The 19044-nt window shown below is 43.4% G+C and overlaps 1 protein-coding gene across 1 annotated transcript in view; it reads left to right on the plus strand.

The window, feature by feature from the left end:
• Positions 1-1637: 1637 nt before the first annotated feature.
• fam219aa (family with sequence similarity 219 member Aa) overlaps positions 1638-19044 on the plus strand; it is an 82415-nt gene continuing 65008 nt past the window's right edge. Inside the window, exon 1 of the mRNA XM_060829366.1 lies at positions 1638-1922. Coding sequence (XP_060685349.1) covers positions 1863-1922 — 60 coding nt within the window. The 5' untranslated portion in view covers positions 1638-1862. The remainder of the gene's footprint in view (positions 1923-19044) is intronic.

Consider the following 19044-nt stretch of genomic DNA (forward strand, 5'->3'; position numbering starts at 1 on the left):
GTTTTGCAAAATTATGTCTCAACTTAATAAAAACAGCTTTCCCCAAATGTGTTATTTTATTGTGGATGTATCTTTGTTCTTTTCAACAATTCCCAAATTCATTCTGAAACATGGAAAATAGGAGCAGGAGTAGGCCATGTGTCCTTTTGGCTTGCTTCACCATTCAATATTATCATGGCTGATCATCCAACTCATGGTTCCCACTTTCTCTCCATACCTTTTGAACCCTTTAATTGCAAAGACTATATCCAATTCTTTCTTGAAAACATTCAGTGTTTTGACTTCAACCGCTTTCTATGACAAAGAATTTCATAGACAAAGTACACATTGGGTAAAGCAATGTCTTCACATCTCACTACTTATTGCCTTATCCCATATCTTTATACTGTGGTCCCTGCTTCTGGACTCCCTAATCATCAGGAACATAATGAATTATAATTACTTGCTCCAAAGCACTCTCTGACGAGTACTCCTTCCACCTCCACGTCTTAATTGCCTAAATCTAGATCCAGAACCATCTCATTTCATTTCAGGTCTATTGCAAAATGATTGAAATGAATTATCCTGAATCAGTGACGTCTTTAGCATTTGATTAAATTCTGTTACAGTTAATACTAGGTAATAAATATTTTAAATTAAAAAAAACAAAAAAAATTAACAAGTATAAGAATGAAAGAAAAAATGCTTGTTGAAATTACCGATCTTGTTCTAGTTTTCAGTGGCATCTCGACGTCAGGCCGATGTTAAGAGTGAAGAATCTAACTCTGACAAGGAGTGAAGAAAATAAATCTAACTCTAATTCTCACAGTGAGAATGGAGATGGTGGGTCTAACAGTAAATCTTTAAGAGGAAGAGGTAGAGAGAATGTATCTATTTCTAACTCTATTAAGCAGGGAGAGTGAGCAGCGTGAACCTAACTCTCTTAACAGTGAGAGCGAAGAGAGTGAATCTAATTCTAACTGTAAGAATAACGAGAATCTAATTTTAACTCTAACAATAAAAGTGAAGAGAGGGAATCTAACTCTAAACAGTAAATGCGAAGAGAGTAGTCGATCTAATTCTAACAGTAAAAATAAAGGCACTGGATCTAATTCTTTAACAGTAAAAGTGAAGAAAGTGAATCTGATCATTTAATTTCTTTGCTGCAGCACCAGCGGAAGTTGAATCTTGTCACCTTGACAACGTCAGCTTCCACCATCCGCCGCGCAAACAAACCATCACTAAAACAGCGACTAAGCGGGGTTTAACAAAATGCAAACGATCAAACTGTATCAATAAAACTAATCAAAGAGATGGTCGGGTATTTGGGAAGGAAGGGTAGAAGAGGAGGGGGAAAAATCCCATCGCAAGGTAAAAAAACTGTCGAATCGCCATTCGGCGGGCGGTAACCCGGGACAACCGGCCTGCCCACAGCCGCGCCGGCATGGCCGGAAATGACCATCCGTCAAATCCAAAAGCAAACCGGAATTTCCGGAAGGGCTGATTTTCTTTTTAATTATTCGGTGACCATTTAGAGCGGGATCCTGTAGAGGAGCCGGATGGTGTTGGTTGTTTCGCGGAGAGGAGGGAGGGAGAGAGAGGGAGGTGGGTCCTGTGAGGCGCTCGGTGGTTGCCACTTCCGCAGCCGGAAGTTGGAGTTGAGTCACTGTCTCTGCGGGAGCCCAGGGATGGGTAAGCAGGGGATGAGTTAATGAGAGCGGCCAGGTCCGGGGGAGCCGCAATAACCACCAGCAGCAGCAGCAGTATCATCATCACCATCACTGTCTGAGGAGACTGAGATACTCAGCCCTGGGAGGGTGGGTTCATTCAATTAATCACATCAAGCAAGGGCCGCACCTTCGTCTCGACTTGTTTTATTCAAAATGATGGAAGAAATCGATCGATTTCAAGTACCCACAGCCCGGTCAGAAATACAGCCGCTGGTAAGGATTAAAGCAAAGCCAACGAATACCCTCCAACGCATGTTATTTCAGCGCTCAATAGTTTCACCGGTCACCTTATTTATACTCCCCCGCGATGTTAGAAGCTCCGGCTCTTTTCTGAATTTTTTTTCTTGTTTTTGTTTTGGGCTGTAGAATCGGGGAGGGGAGGGGGAGTGGTTTGGTAGTTCATTGTTAGCAATAAAACAGATTGTTCCTTAATATTGGTTTATTCAAACCCTTACACTTTCATCCACCCCCGCCCCCGTCCCCGTCCGATAATGTGATAACTTCCAGTTTTCAAACGTGAAAATTTGCATTTTAGTGTACTCACCTAAGTTTTAAAATATATGATGACTGGCTGAGCCTAAAATTCACTGCCATTTTAGCCATTTGTTCCCGGCTTTACTGGGAAGGAGCAAAGACCAAATCTGTGGAGAATTGTGGTAAATCCCAACTAACTTCAATGTTGGCCACTTTAGATCTAAGAGTGAAGGAGGAATTCTGATAAAATGATAGTAGAAATACATGATTTAATGAGGTTTTGGCTAATTTTAATGATTTCATTGATTTGATGTTTCAGTAAGATTAGGGAGATTGGTATAAAAAGGAGGGGGTGTGGCGTTGCTAATTAAAAATAGTATAATGGCTGCAGAAAGGCAGTTCGAGGGGGATCTGCCTTTGGAGGTAGTATGGGCTGAAGTCAGAAATAGGAAAGGAGCAGCCACCTTGTTGGGTGTTTACTACAGGTCTCCCAATAGCAGCAGAGATGTGGAGAAACAGATTGGGAAACAGATTTTGGAAAGGTGCAGAAGCCACAGGGTAGTAGTCATGGGCGATTTCTACTTCCCAAATATTGATTGGAAGCTGTTTAGATCAAGTAGATTGGACGGGGCAGTGTTTGTGCAGTGTGTCCAGGAAGCTTTTCTAGCTCAGTATGTAGATTGTCTGACCTGAGGGGAGGCCATATTGGATTTGGTACTCGGTAACGAACCGGGACAAGTGATGAGTTTGTTAGTGGGTGAGCATTTTGGTGATGGTGACCACAATTCTGTGACATTCACCTTGGTTATGGAGAGAGATAGGTGCGTGCTACAGGACAGGTTTTACAATTGGGGAAAGGGTAAATATGATGCTGCAAGACAGGATCTGAGGAGCATAAGTTGGGAGCATAGGCTGTCAGGGAAGGATGTCATTGAAATGTGGAACTTTTTCAAGGAACAGATACGACGTGTCCTTGATATGTATGTACCTGTCAGGCAGGAAAGAGATGGTCGTGTGAGGGAACATTGGTTGGCGAGGGAGGTTGTGAGGAGGAAGAAGGGGGCTTACATAAGGTTGAGGAAACAAGGTTCAGACAGAATGTTGGAGGGATACAGGATAGCCAGGAGAGAGCTGAAGAAAGGGAATATGAGAGCTAAGAGAGGGCATGAAAAATCTTTGGCAAGTAGGATCAAGGATAACCCAAGGCCTTTTATGCGTATGTGAGAAACATGAGAATGACGCGAACGAGGGTAGGTCCGATCAAGGACAGCATTGGGAGACTGTGTATTGAGTTGAAAGAGATAGGAGAGGTCTTGAATGAGTACTTTTCTTCAGTATTAACAAATGAGAGGGACTGTATTGTTGAAGAGGAGAGTATGAAATGGACTGTTAAGCTAGAGGAGATACTTGTTAGGAAGGAAGATGTGTTGGGCATTTTGGAAAACTTGAGGATAGACAAGTCCCCTGGGCCTGACGGGATATATCCTAGAGGTAAAAACAATTATGCTGATGCTGGAAACCAGATTCTGGATTAGTCGTGCTGCAAGAGCACAGCAGTTCAGGCAGCATCCAAAGTGCAGTGAAATCGACGTTTCGGGCAAAAGCCCGGATTCCTGATGAAGGGCTTTTGCCCGAAACGTCGATTTCGCTGCACTTTGGATGCTGGCTGAACTGCTGTGCTCTCCCAGCACCACTAATCCAGGATATATCCTAGGATTATGTGAGAAGCAAGAGAGGAAATTGCAAGGCCATTAGCAATGATCTTTTCGTCTTCACTGTCAACGGGGATGGTACCGGGGGACTGGAGCGTGGTGAATGTTATGCCCCTGTTCAAAAAAAGGAATAGGGATAACCCTGGGAATTACAGGCCAGTTAGTCTTCGGTGGTAGGCAAAGTAATGGAAAGGGTACTGAGGGATAGGATTTATAAGTGTCTGGAAAGACACTGCTTGATTAGGGACAGCCAGCACGGATTTGTGAAGGGTAGGTCTTGCCTTACATGTCTTATTGAATTCTTTGAGTAGATGACCAAGCATGTGGATGAGGGTAGAGCAGTGCATGTAGTGTACATGGATTTTAGTAAGGCATTTGATAAGGTTCCCCATGGTAGGCTTATGCGGAAAGTCAGGAGGCATGGGATAGTGGGAAATTTGGTCAGTTGAATAGAGAACGTCAGAGAGTGGTGGTAGATGGTAAATATTCAGCCTGGAGTCCAGTTACAAGTGGATTTCCGCAGGGATCAGTTCTGGGTCCTCTGTTGTTTGTAATTTTTATTAATGACTTGGAAGAGGGAGTCGAAGGGTGGGTCAGTAAATTTGCAGACAATACGAAGATTGGTGGAGTTGTGGATAGTGAGGAGGGCTGTTGTCGGCTGCAAAGGGACTTAGATATGATGCAGAGCTGGGCTGAGGAGTGGCAGATGGAGTTCAACCCTGTCAAGTGTGAGGTTGTCCATTTTGTAAGGACAAATAAGAATGCGGAATACAGGGTTAACGGTAGGGTTCTTAGTCAGGTGGAGGAGCAGAGGGATCTTGGGGTCTATGTTCATAGCTCTTTGAAAGATCCCACTCAGGTGGATTGAGCTTGTAAGAAGGCCTATGGTATATTAGCGTTCATTAGCAAAGGGATTGAATTCAAAAGTCGTGAGGTGATGTTGCAGCTGTATAGGACCTTGGTAAGGCCACATTTTGGAGTACTGTGTGCAGTTCTGGTCGCCTCACTTTAGGAAAGATGTGGAAGCTTTGGAGAGGGTGCAGAGGAGATTTACCAGGATGTTGCCTGGAATGGAGAATAGGTCATACGAGGATAGGTTGAGAATGCTTGGCCTTTTGTCATTGGAACGGCGAAGGATGAGTGTTGACTTGATAGAAGTTTATAAGATGATCAGGGGAATAGATAGAGTAGACAGTCAGAGACTTTCTCCCCGGGTACAACAGAGTGTTACAAGGGGACATTAAGGTGAAGGGTGGAGGGTATAGGGGGAATGTCAGGGGTAGGTTCTTTACCCAGAGAGTGGTGGGGGACATGGAATGCACTGCCTGTGGGAGTGGCAGAGTCAGAATCATTGGTGGCAATTGGATAGGTACATGGATAGGTGCTTAAGCTAGGACAAATGTTCGGCACAACATCGTGGGCCAACGGGCCTGTTCTGTACTGTATTGTTCTATGTTCTATGGGATATCAAGACTAACATATGAAGAGAGACTGGATTACTGGATTTGCATTAAACTTTGGAGAAATGAGGAGGGATCTCAGGAACCTATAAAATTTTAACCAGAATAGACAGGATAAATGCAGGAAAGATGTTTCCAATGACTGGGGAGTTCTAAAGCAGGAGCCACAATTTAAGGATGTAGCATAGGCCATTTAAGAATGAGGTGAGTACAAATTTCTTCACCTCCAAGAGTGGTAAGCCTATGGCATTCTGTGACATGGAAGGCAGTCAAGGTAAAAATAAATGCATGTTTTCAAGAAGGAGGTGAATATAGTTCTCGTGACTAAAGGGATCAAAAGTTATAGGGAAAATATGGGAATGGCTGGATGATCAGCAATGGTACTATTGAGTGGCAGAGTACACTCCGAGAACGAATAGCCTACTCCATCTATTTTTTCTGTTTCTTTGTTTGATGGGTGACTGCTATGTGTTTTCCTTTATTCTGCAGTGAAATATAATGCAAATATAAGAATTTTTCATATTTCAAGGGTGTATAGTTAAGAGATTTGAATTCATATTCGGGAAGTACTCTGGGTTTCTTGTGTCTGTTTCAGACTCAGTCATACGACATGGAAAGCGACCCTTCGATCCAACCAATCCACACCCACCATGCTCCAAAACTAAACTAGTTCTCCCACCGCCCCCCCCACCCCCAACCCCCACTCCGGCCTGTGCTTGGTACATATCCTCCACTTTTTCTTTATTCATGAACTTAACAAATGTATATTAAATGTTATAACCGTACCTGCATCAACCACTTTCTCTGGCAGTTCATTCCACACTCAAACCATTCTATTAAAAAAAGTTGCCCCAACGTCCTTTTTAAATCTTCGTCCTCTCATGTTTAAAAAAAATGCCCTCTAGTTTTGAATTCCCCCACCCGAGGCAAAAGATCTTTCCTATTCAACTTTTCTATGCTCTCATGACTTTATAAATCTCTAGAAGGTCGTCCCTCAAACTCCTACACTATGGTGAAAAAATTCCCAGCCTCTTAAGCCTACTTTTATATCTCAAGCCCTCCAGTTCTGGCAACATCCTAGTAAATCTTTTCTGAAACCTCTCTAGTTTAATAATCTCCCTCCTATAACAGGGTGATTAGTCTGCACACAATACTCCAGAAGAGGCCTCACCAATGTCCTGTACAACCACAACATGATGTTCCAATTGTAAACTCAAAGGTCTTAAACAATGCACTCAAGCGTGCTAAATGTCGTCTTAACCACCTTGTCTACATATGACACAAGTTCCAAAGAACTATGTACCTGAGCCCCTTGGTCTGTTCTACAACACTGATCTGACAATTATACTCTGATGACAGTTTTATCTTTTTAGGAGGTTATTGATGTCTATAAATTTGCGTTTAAATAGAGCACCAATAGGTTTAAACAAATTATGCCACAGTCTACTAATATTCTTATTCCTGCTGTTTGTTACTATTCTGAATCATGCTACAAATAGAACTTAAATCACTTTTGATGAGAAATATATTTTCCACAAAAGATAAAAAGACTGTATTGTAATAAGAAAAAACAAATCACGTTTTCGGTATGCTAAAGAGAATCTCAAAATTATTTTTGAAGTGTAATCACTCTTGTTTAGATGAGTATAGCATTTGGGTTCTGCAATAACAAATGAGCTGAATGAACACCTTAGTCTGTTTGGTTGGTGTTATATTAGTAACAAATGTAGGCCATGTCATTCTTTGAACAGTCTCTTATTTTCCTTTGGCAACTTGAACAGATGATACGTATTGACATTACATTGTGGTTATCGCATGGTATTTCTGACAACGTAGCACTTGCTCAGTGTTGCACTGAAGTTATTAGTCTGTGTATTCAGATACTGGAGTAGAGCTTTCTGAGTTAATCTTTTGACTTAGAGTTGCATGTGTTATAAACGGGCAAACTAACATGCCTTTTGAATACTTCTAATGAAACTGATCAATATTTTTCAATATTGTGATTTTAAAGGAGGCTAAGAATATTTCACAGTATAATTCATGCCAGGAAAAAAAAGTAATAAATCACCTGCAGATTGTATTGAAGCACAATATATCTGTAACAAACACACACAAAATTCTGGAAATACTCGGATCTGAAGTCATCTGTGAAGAAAGGAACAGAATGATCCATATCTGAGACTTTTCATCAAGGCCGAGCAACTAAGATTGGAAAGTGATAACAGAATGGTCATAGATATGTTTTCCAACAAAGTCGTTGTAATGTAAAGTTAGGATATTTGCTCATATATCTACTTTCTGGGCTGAGACACTTGCTTGATGATTTCCCAACTGAGATCACCAGACCAGACTAGGAATGAAAGTTGACTTCTTAGAATGTAAGACTCAACTTCACTAGGGGAGCATAAGCTATTTCTATGAGCATATGACTATCCTGTAGTTATGAAAATCAAGTGCTTATTTTAAAATGAAGTTTTTGTCTGAATTGTATGCATGCTTGAAATCCAGGACAATTGGTATTTTCAGATGTAAGAAACATCCCACTCCATGTGGACGTGAAGAGTGGACTTGATGAAATGTATATCATCATATGTAGCCTTGAGACAATACCCTGAGGCCTAGATCATTAAAGACGGTGACTTCAACCAGGTCAACCTCGAGTGTGCGACTAAATTACCACTAGCACATCTCCTGTCCCGTCAGACGTCCAAACATTCTTAACCATTGCTACACAAACATCAAAGGTCCACCCCCAGCTGCAGTTTGGAAAATCAGGTCATAACAGTTTGTTCCTAATTCCGGCTTACAAGTGGAAACGGAAGTGTGAGGGCCAGAGTTGTACAGCACTGGTCTGAGCCAGTAGATAAGCTCCTACGTGACTGCTTAGTCGGTGGAGTCAAGAAATCAGCGGCCAAGCCAAATCAGTATGCCATTACAGTTACTGATGAATTTGTAAGTATACAGAAGACTGCATGCCAAAGAAGTAAATCCAAATGTTCCCTAAATGGAAACTATGGGTGAACTGGGAGATCTACTCCCTACCGAAGTCTATATCTGAATGTTCGAGCCAAACGACCATGACCTATTCAGGAATCCAGGTATGACTTTTGCAAAACCATCAGAAATACCAAGAGACATCACCAGACTAAACTGGAGTTCCAGACTAACCAGATGAGAACATGTCGTTTGTGGCAAGGCCTACATGACATAACTGGCTATAAAGGAATGTCAAGTCAAATTGCTAGCAATAATTCATTCCTTCCCAATGAGCTCAATGCCTTCTATACTTAGTTTCACTGATCTTCTATTCAAAACATGTCACCAGCCTCGAAAACCTCACATGCACCTGAACCCCAAACACCATCACAGATATCAGATTAGCTTTCTTGAGAGTGAACTCATGGAAAGCGACTGGCCCGAATGGAATCCCTAGCCTTACACTCAGATCCTGCTCCGACTAGCCTTTGAGTGTATTCACAGATTTCTTTAACCTCTCCTTCCTAGGAAGCCACCTGCTTCAAGAAGATCACAATCATGCCAGTGCCAAAAAAAATTAAGCAGTGTCCCCCAGTCACTACCATACAGTAACTCTGACATCCATAATTTATGAAGTGCTTTAAGAAGTTAGTCATGGTACACATTTAGCCTCACAGATTGCCTTGCTGCTCGACAGTTCACCTACTGTTGCAACAGGTCTACCACAGACACCATCTCCCTGACCCTACATTCATTCCTGAAACACACAGATAACAAGGATACCTACGTCAGACTCCAACTTAGTAACTACAGTTCTGTCTTCAACACCATGATTCCAAACAAACTTATCTCTCAAGTCAGGAACCTAGTACTCTGCTCTCCCCTCTGCAACTGGATCCTTGACTTAGAATCATAGAGGTAAAAACAATGACTGCAGATGCTGGAAACCATATTCTGGATCAGTGGTGCTGGAAGAGCACAGCAGTTCAGGCAGCATCCAACAAGCAGCGAAATCGACATTTTGGGCGAAAGCCTGATGAAGGGCTTTTGCCCGAAATGTCGATTTTGCTGCTCGTTGTTTCGTTGTATGCAAATATACTTCCTATATTTGCATACAAGTTGTTTGTATATGGCAAACAAACGTAGACCCAATACTGGTCCCTGTGAAACACCACTGATTACAGGCCCCCCCCCGTCTGAAACGTAGTCCTCCACTACCACCCTCTGTCAGCTACCATCACCCACAGATGGTGATCAGCAAAGATAGGCAACAACACCACCTCCATGATAACCTCAACAGCCTAAAAGACTGCATACTCCGCCTATTACTATATGACCTATACACTTGTGATTGTGTGGCAAGTTCTACTGTAACACCATTTAGAAGTTTGTTGACAAAAAACACTGTACTGGTCCGATCTCAAACAATGAAGAGACAGTGCAGGAGAGAAATACAGTGCTTGGTGTCACAGTTTATTGACAACAATCTCTCCAACAACGACGTCAAATCAAAGGAGCTGGTCATTGACTTGACATAGAGAGAGGAGAACATGCCTGTCTGTGTCAGTGGGCTGAAGTGGAGATGGTTGAGAATATCAAGTTCCTGCAAATGATGATCACCAGTAATCTGTCCTGGTCCATTCACATCAACACTGCAATCAAATTGCACCAAAGCCTCTATTTCCTTCGAAGGCTAAAGAAGTTCAGCATGTCCAAAATTACTCGTAACAATTATTATAGGTGCATCACATCTTATCTGGATGTATCACAGCTTGGTATGGCAGCTGCTTTGCCCAAAACCAAAAGAAATTACGTGATGCCGAGAACATAGTCAAATCCATTACAAAAAGCAGTTTTCCTTCTATTGACTCTGTCTTTACCTCTCACTGCCTCAGCAACCAGTATGACTAAAAGCAATCCACCCTGGTTATACTGTCTTCCACCCTTTTTAAAAACCAAGTTCCAACAGATTCAAGAACAACTACTTCCCTGCTGGAATGGGCTGCCAAAATATTAAAGTTGATCTCTGCACCTTCTCTGAAGCTGTAACACTGTACTCATAATTCTGTTCCATTACCTTGATGTACTTAGGTAAGTTATGATCCACCTGAAAAGTGCACAAAACAATACTTTTCACTGTATCTCAGTATATGCTGCAATAATCAAAACATCAAAGCATTAATATGCATTCTAACATTTTATCCAGAGTAATTCTACTTTCAATAATTTTGACAATTATGCCAATATGTGTAAATTTCTCCAAACACATGGAACAAGCAATATTTAAAAGCAGACCTAGTATCAATAGATTACTTAGCCCCACATCAAGCCTATAATTCTATTCTATTCATAAATGCATCATGAGGTTACCATGAAAGCCCCACCTTCACAACTTCAATCCTGCCATCATCTGGAGCAACCCTATCATCATTTAGAATTTGTCACTTTACCTGACAGTTTTTTTTTGTCAGCTGCTTTGTGAGGGTAAGTATATTTAGAATTTTATGAATATCTAAACTTTGAACATAATGGAGATTTTCAGCAAAGAGTCATAAAACAAAGAAACAAATTATTTGCTCCAACATTTGAAGTACTGTGTGCAATTTTGGGCCTCCATATCTCAGGAAGAATGTACTGCCCCGGAGTATGTTCAGAGGACATTCACGAGAATGCTTCCAGGAATGAACAGCTTAACATATAGAATATTACAGCGCAGTACAGCCCTTCAGCCCTCGATGTTATGCTGACCTGTGGAACCAATCTGGAGCCTATCTATTCTACACTATTCCATCTTCATCCATATGTTTATCCAATGACTATTTAAATGCCCTTAAAGTTGGGGAGTTTATTACTATTGCAGACAGGGCATTCCACACCCCTACTACTGTGTAAAGAAACTACCTCTGACATCTGTCCTTTATCTATCACCCCTCAATCTAAAGCTATGTCCACTTGTGCTAGCCACCACTGTCCGAGGGGGAAAAAAAGACTCTCCCTGTCCACCCTATCTAACCCTCTGATAATTGAGACATACAAGACTAAGTCACCTCTCAACCTACTTCTCTCTAACAAAAGCCGCCTCAAGTTCCTCAGCCTTTCCTCACAAGACCTTCCCTCCATACCAGTCAGCATTCTAGTAAACCTGTTCTGCACCCTTTCCAAAGCTTTCACGTGACTTCTATGATGCAGTGACCAGAACTGTATGCAATACTCCCAAGTGCGACCACACCAGAGTTTTGTACAGCTGCAGCATGACCTCGTGGCTCTGAAACCCAGTCCTTCTACCAATAAAAGCGAACACCGCGTATGCCTTCTTAACAATCCTATCAATATGGGTGGCAACTTTCAGGGATCTATGTACATGAACACCAAGATTTGTCTGCTCATCTACACTACCAAGAATCTTTACTGTTAGCCCAGTACTCTTTATTCCTGTTGCTCCTTCGAGAGTGAATCACCTCACAATCCATTTGCTGCGCCTCAGCCCAGCTCTGCGCTTATCTATATCCCTCTGTAACCTACACTATCTTTCTGCACTGTCCACTATTCCACCAACCTTCGTGCCATCTGCAAATTTGCTAACCCATCCTTCTACGCCCCCATCTAGATCATTTATAAAAATGACAAACAGCAGTGGCTCTAAAACAGATCCTTGCAGTACACCGCTAGTAACTGAACTTCTGGATGAAGATTTACCATCAACCACCCTCTGTCTTCTTTCAGAAAGCCAATTTCTAATCCAAACCGCTAAATCACCCTCCATCCCATGGCTCCATATTTTGTGTAATAGCCTACTGCGGGGAACCTTATCAAATGTCTTACTGCAATCCATATACACCACATGAACTCCTTTACCCTCATCCTCCTGTTTGGTCACCATCTCAAAGAATTCAATAAGGTTGTGAGGCACAACCTACCCTTCACAAAACCATGTTAACTATCCCTAATCAACTTATTCCTCTCTAGATGATTATAGATCCTATCTCTTATAACATTTTCCAACACTTTACCCACAACCAAAGTAAGTCTCACTGGTTTATAATTACCAGGGTTGTCTCAATTCCCCTTCTTGAACAAGAGGACAACATTTGCTATCCTCCAGTCTTGCACTATTCCTGCAGAAAATATTGACATTAAGATCAAAGCCAAAGGCTCTGTAATCTCCTCCCTCGCTTCCCAGACAATCATAGGATAAATCTCATCCGGCCCAGGAGACTTACCTATTTTCACACTTTCCAGAATTGCTCATACCTCCTTGTGAATGTCAATCCCATCTCGTCAAGGATGACAAATGTTTGAGGAGTCTGGGTCTGTACTTGATGGAGTTCAAAAGGATGACAAGGGATCTAATTGAAACTTACAGAATACTGAATGGCATGGACAGAGTGGATGTTGGGAAGATGTTTCCGTTGGTGAGAGAGACTAGAATCCAAGGGCACCACCTTAGAGTAAAGGAAAGGTCTTTTAGAGCAGAGGTGTGGAGAAACCTCTTCAACCAGAGAGTGGTGAATCTATGGTGTTCCCTGCCACGGAAGGCTGTGGTGGCCATGTCTTTGAGTATATTTAAGATGGAGATAGATAAACTTTTGATTGTAAAGGGTATCAAGGGAAACAGGGAGAAAGTGAGAGAATGGGGTGGAGAAATGTATCAGCCATGATTGAATGGCGGAGCAGACGTGATGGACTGAATGATCTAATTTTTGCTCCTACATCTTATGCTTTAGCCATACAGACCAGAATATCCTTAACTGAAGTAGTCCCATTTGCCTGTGTTTTGCCCACATTACTCTAAATCATTCCTATTCATGCACCTGTATAAATGTCGTTTAAATGCTGTAATTGGATCTGCCTTTAAGCACTTTCTCTGGAAAGTTTTCCATTTTGAGGCAGAAAATCTGATGGAAATCCGATAATAACTGTACTATCAGTGACGCTGAGTCTAGTCCAAATCTGCACTCACCACAATATAATATGTTAGTGTGCTGACAGGCCTCTTCACTCATTTATGGAAGCCAAGTCTTATATCATTGAAATATTTAAGCATTTTACTTTGTAATTGGTTTCAGAGTTGGGCTATACTTGTTTTATGGTTAGTGTGATGAGATCAATGTTGTCAGTGAGATTTTGCAGTGACCTTTGATTAATAACAAAAACAAATGGCTGGGAAAAGTCAACAGGTCTGGCAGGACAAGGTGAGCACTGCAGGATGCTGGAGACCAGAGTCGAAGAACGTGGTGCTGGAAAAGCACAGCAGGTCAAGCAACATCCGAGGCACAGGAGAGTCGATGGTTTGAGCATAAGCTCTTTATCAGGAATGAGGGGATGGCACAAGGGGGCTGAGAGATAAATGGGAGGCATTGGGACCCAGGGGAAGGTAACTGGGAATGTGATGAGTAGATGAAAGTAAGGGTCAAGGTGATGGAGAGGAGGGTGGAGTAGATAGGTAGGAAGGAAGCCAGTCAGGTAGGACAGTTCAAAAGGGCGGTGCCGAGTTGGAAGGTTAGATTTGGGATATGTTGGGGTGGGGTGAGGGTTTGGCGAATGGGGAAGCTGGTGAAATCCATATTGTTCCTGTGTGGTTGGAAGGTCCCAAGGCAGAAGGCTCTTTCGTCCTCGATGGCTTCACAGGTTAGTGCAACAATCTGAAGCCCATCTAACCTACACTATTCCATTTTCATCCACTATCCAATGACCATTTGAATGTCCTTGAAGTTGGCAAGTCTACTATTTTTGCAGGCAGTGTGTTCCATGCCCCTACTACTGTGAGTAAAGAAACTACCTCTGGCATCTGTCCTATATCTATCACCCCTCAATTTAAAGCTATGCCCTTTGTGCTAGCCATCACTATCCGAGAAAAAGGCTCTCAGTCCACCCTGTCTAACTCTCTGATTATCTTGTATGTCTCAATTAAGTCCCCTTTCAACCTTCTCTGTAACAAAAACAGCCTTAAGTGCCTCAGCCTTTTCTCATAAGACCTTCCCTCCATGCCAGGCAACATCCGAGTAAATCTTCTCTGAATCCTTCCACATCCTTCCTATAATGCAGTACCAGAACTGTACGCAGTACTCCTAAGTGTGGCTACACCAAAGTGTGGCACAACCTCATTGTTCCGAAACTCAGTTCCTCTGCCAATAAAAGCGAATACATCGTATGCCTTAACAACCATATCAACCTGGGTGACAACTTTCAGTGGTCTAATTACGTGGATACCAAGATCTCACTGCTCATTTATACTACCAAGAATCTTACCACTTGCTTCTTCCAAAATGAATCACCTCCACATTAAACTCCATTTGCCACCTCTCAGCCCAACTCTGCAGCTTGTCTATGTCCCTCTGTAATCTTCAACATCCTTCTGCATGATCCACAACTCTACAGACCTTCATGTCATCCACAAATTTATTAACCCATCTTTCTACGCTCTCATCCAGGTAGTTTAGATTAGATTCCCTACAGTGTGGAAACAGGCCCTTCGGCCCAACAAGTCCACACCAACCCCCCTGAAGAGTAACCCACCCAGACCCATTTCCTTCTGACTAATGCACCTAACACTATGGCAATTTAGTATGGCCAATTCACCTGACCTGCACATCTTTGGACTGTGGGAGGAAACAGGAGCATCCAGAGGAAACCCACAGACACTGGGAGAATGTGCAAACTCCACACAGGCAGTTGCCCGAGGCTGGAATCGAACCTGGGACCCTGGTGCTGTGAGGCAGCAGTGCTAACTACTGAGCCACTGTGCCACAATAAAAATGACAAAGCAGTGGCCCCAAAACAGATCCTTGTGGTACACCACCAATAACTGAACTTGAAGATGAACATTTCCCATCAACCACAACTCTGTCGAATTTCAGCAAGCCAATTTTTGATCTAAGTCACTAAATCATCTTCAATCCCATGCCTTGTATTTTGTCAATAGCCTACCATGGTGAATCTTATCAAATGCTTTACTGCTTACAAAAATGCCATCCTGTGTTCCCAATTCCTCTGCCTCCGCCGTATCTGCTCCCAGGAGGACCAGTTCCACCACAGAACACATCAGATGGCCTCCTTCTTTAGAGACTGCAATTTCACTTCCCACGTGGTTAAAGATGCCCACCAACGCATCTCATCCACATTCCGCACCTTCGCCCTCAGACCCCACCCCTCCAACCGTAACAAGGACAGAATGCCCCTGGTGCTCACCTTCCACCCTACCAACCTTCGCATAAACCAAACCATCTGCTGACATTTCCACCACCTCCAAAAAGACCCACCACCAGGGATATATTTCCCTCCCCACCCTTTTTCACCTTCCGCAAAGACCGTTCCCTCCGTGACTACCTAGTCAGGTCCACGTCCCCCTACAACCCACCCTCCCATCCTGGCACCTTCCCCTGCCACCACAGGAACTGTAAAATCTGCACCCACACCACCTCCCTCACCTCTGTCCAAGGCCCTAAAGGAGCCTTCTACATCCATCAAAGTTTTACCTGCACATCCACTAATATCATTTATTGTATCCGTTGCTCCCCGATGCAGTCTCCTCCTACATTGGGGGGACTGGGCACCTCCTAACAAAACATCTCCGGGACCCCTGCACCAGTCAACCACACCGTCCCGTGGCCCAACATTTCAACTCCCCCTCCCACCCTGCCGAGGGCATGGAGGCCCTGGGCCTCCTTCGTCGCTCCCTCACCACCAGATGCCTGGAGGAAGAACGCCTCATCTTCCGCCTCAGAACACTTCAACCCCAGGGCATCAATGTGGACTTCAACAGTTTCCTCATTTCCCTTCCCCCACCTCACCCCAGTTCCAAACTTCCAGCTCAACACTCCCCATGACTTGCCTATTTCCTTTTCCACCTACCCACTCCACCCCCTCCTCCCTGATCTATCACCTTCATTCCCTCCCCCACTCACCCATTGTAATCTATACTACTTTCTCCCCACCACCACCCTCCTCTAGCTTATCTCTCCACGCTTCAAGCTATCTGCTTTTATTCCTGATGAAGGGCTTTTGCCCAAAACGTTGATTTCACTGCTCCTTGGATGCTGCCTGAACTGCTGTGCTCTTCCAGCACCACTAATCTGAAATCAATATACACCACGTCAACCGTTTTACACTCATCTACCTGTTTGGTCAGCTTCTCAAAAACCTCAATAAGGTTTGTGAGGCATGACCTACCCTTCACAAAATCATGTTGACTATCCCTAATCAATGTATTCCTTTCTAGATGATTATAAATCCAATCTCTCATAACTTTTTCCAACACTTTACTAACAACTGAAGTAAGGCTCACTGGTCTATAATTACCTGGGTTGTCTCTACTCTTCTTTTTAAACAAGGAACAACATTTGCTATCTTCCAGTCTTTTGGCACTATTCCTGTAGACAATGACGACATAAAGATCAAAGCCAAAGGCTCCACAGGCTCCTCCCTGGCTTCACAGAGAATCCAAGGATAAGTCCTAGCTGACCCAGGGACTTATCTATTTTCACACTCTCCAGAATTGCATAAGAGGTACAGTTAGTAAGTTTGCAGATGACACCAAAATTGGAGGGGTTGTGGACAGTGAAGGGGGTTACCTCAGATTACAACAGGATCTGGACCAGATGGGCTAATGGGCTGAGAAGTGGCAGATGGAGTTTAATTCAGATAAATGCAAGGTACTGCATTTTGGGAAAGCAAACCTTAGCAGGAATTATACACTTAATGGTAAGGTCCTAGGGAGTGTTGCTGACCTTGGAGTGCAGGTTCATAGCTCCTTGGAAGTGGAGTCGCAGGTAGATAGGATAGTGAAGAAGGCATTTAGTATGCTTTCCTTTAAAGGTCAGAGTATTGAGTACGGGAGTTGGGAGGTCATGTTGCGGCTGTACAGGACATTGTTTAGGCCACTGTTGGAATATTGCATGCAATTCTGGTCTCCTTCCCATCGGAAAGATGTTGTGAAACTTGAAAGGGTTCAGAAAAGATTTACAAGGATGTTGCCAGGGTTGGAGGATTTGAGCTACAGGGAGAGGTGAACAGGCTGGGGCTGTTTTCCGTGGAGGCTGAGGGGTGACCTTATAGAAGTTTACCCATGAGGGGCATGGGTCGGATAAATAGGCAAAGTCTTTCCCCTGGGGTCGGGAAGTCCAGAACTAGAAGGTATAGGTTTAGGGTGAGTAGGGAAAGATATAAAAGAGACCTAAGGGGCAGCTTTTTCACAGAGGTTGGTATGTGTATGGAGTGAGCTGCTGGAGGAAGTGGTGAAGGCTGGTACAATTGCAACATTTAAAAGGCATTTGGATGAATATATGAATAGGAAGGGTTTGGAGGGATATGGGCTGTGGAACTAGATTGGGTTGGGATATCTGGTTGGCATGGACAGGTTGGACCGAAGGGTCTGTTTCTATGCTGTAAATCTCTATGACTCTATAAGCTCAGACCCTTCTAATCCAGCCTGTATCTCAATATTCTCCTTGACAACATTGTCTTTTTCCAGTGTGAATACTGAGGAAAAATATCGACAATTGTCTTTGCCATCCTTTCCTCTACATCTCTGGAACTGTTTGGAGGCCAATAGAAACCCCCTCCCCCACTCCCCCAACAGGGTGACCTGTCCTTTCCTGTTTCTTACCTTAGTAGATGCGTCCTCAAAGGTCGTTTCTGCAACCGTAATACTGTCTTTGACCAACAATGCCAAACCCCTCCCTCTTTTTACCATCTTCCCTATCGTTTTTGCAACGTTTAAATTTCTGAACCTGCAACACCATTCCTGCCTCTGCTCTAACCATGTCATAAGTTGCACGATGAAGGTGGCTGTTTGACGGTCAGGAGAGCGAAAGGGAATAGGCAGGCAGTGCAGAGATCTCCTGTAGTCTTCCCCTCAATAATAAGTATACCACTTTGGATATTGTTGGAGGGGTGCACTGAGCAGGGGTAATCCACAGCAGCCAGGTCTCTGGCTCTCAGGCTGGCTCAGAGGGAAGGAGGAGAATACGAAAGAGATCGTGATAGGAGATTTAATGGTTAGAGGAACAGAAAGCAGATTGTTTGGTCGCGAACGAGACTCCCAGATGGTGTGTTGTCTCCCAGGTGCCAGGGTTAGGGGTGTCTTGGATCGAGTGTGCAGGATTCTTAAGGGGGAGGGAAGCAGCCAAAAATCGTGGTCACATTATTCTAGCTATGCCATTGATACCAATGAATGAAGACCTGAAGAGACAATGTAGGTTAGAAGCTAAAAAGCAGGATTAGAAGAGTAGTAATCTCAGACTGACTACTAGTGCTACAGGCTAGTGTGGCTAGGAGCAGAGAGCCAGTGCAGCTGAGTATGTGGCTGCAGAGCTGGTGTAGGAAGAAGGGCTTCAGATATGTGGATCATTGGGATACCTTCATGGGAAGCTGTGACCTGTACAAGGAATGGTTGAGCCTGAACTGGACGGACACTAATATCTTGGGCAGGCGGTTTGCGAGAGCTCTTCGAGAGGGTTTCAACTCATTTGGCAGGGAGCTGGGAACCGAGCTGCAGATTTAAAGGTGGAGTAGCTGGTGACCAGGCAGATACAACATGCAGAGAGTCTGAGAGGTTGGAGAGACAGTTGATAGGGCAAAGTTGAAATCAGTGTCTTGAGTTAAAGTGTGTCTATTTTAACACAAGAAGTGTCCGAAATAAGGGGGATGAACTTAGAGCATGGATCAGTACCTGGAGCTATGATGTTTTGGCCATGACGGAGATTTTGATGTCAC

Source organism: Hemiscyllium ocellatum, chromosome 1 (genome assembly GCF_020745735.1).
Source record: "Hemiscyllium ocellatum isolate sHemOce1 chromosome 1, sHemOce1.pat.X.cur, whole genome shotgun sequence".
NCBI lineage: Eukaryota > Metazoa > Chordata > Chondrichthyes > Orectolobiformes > Hemiscylliidae > Hemiscyllium > Hemiscyllium ocellatum.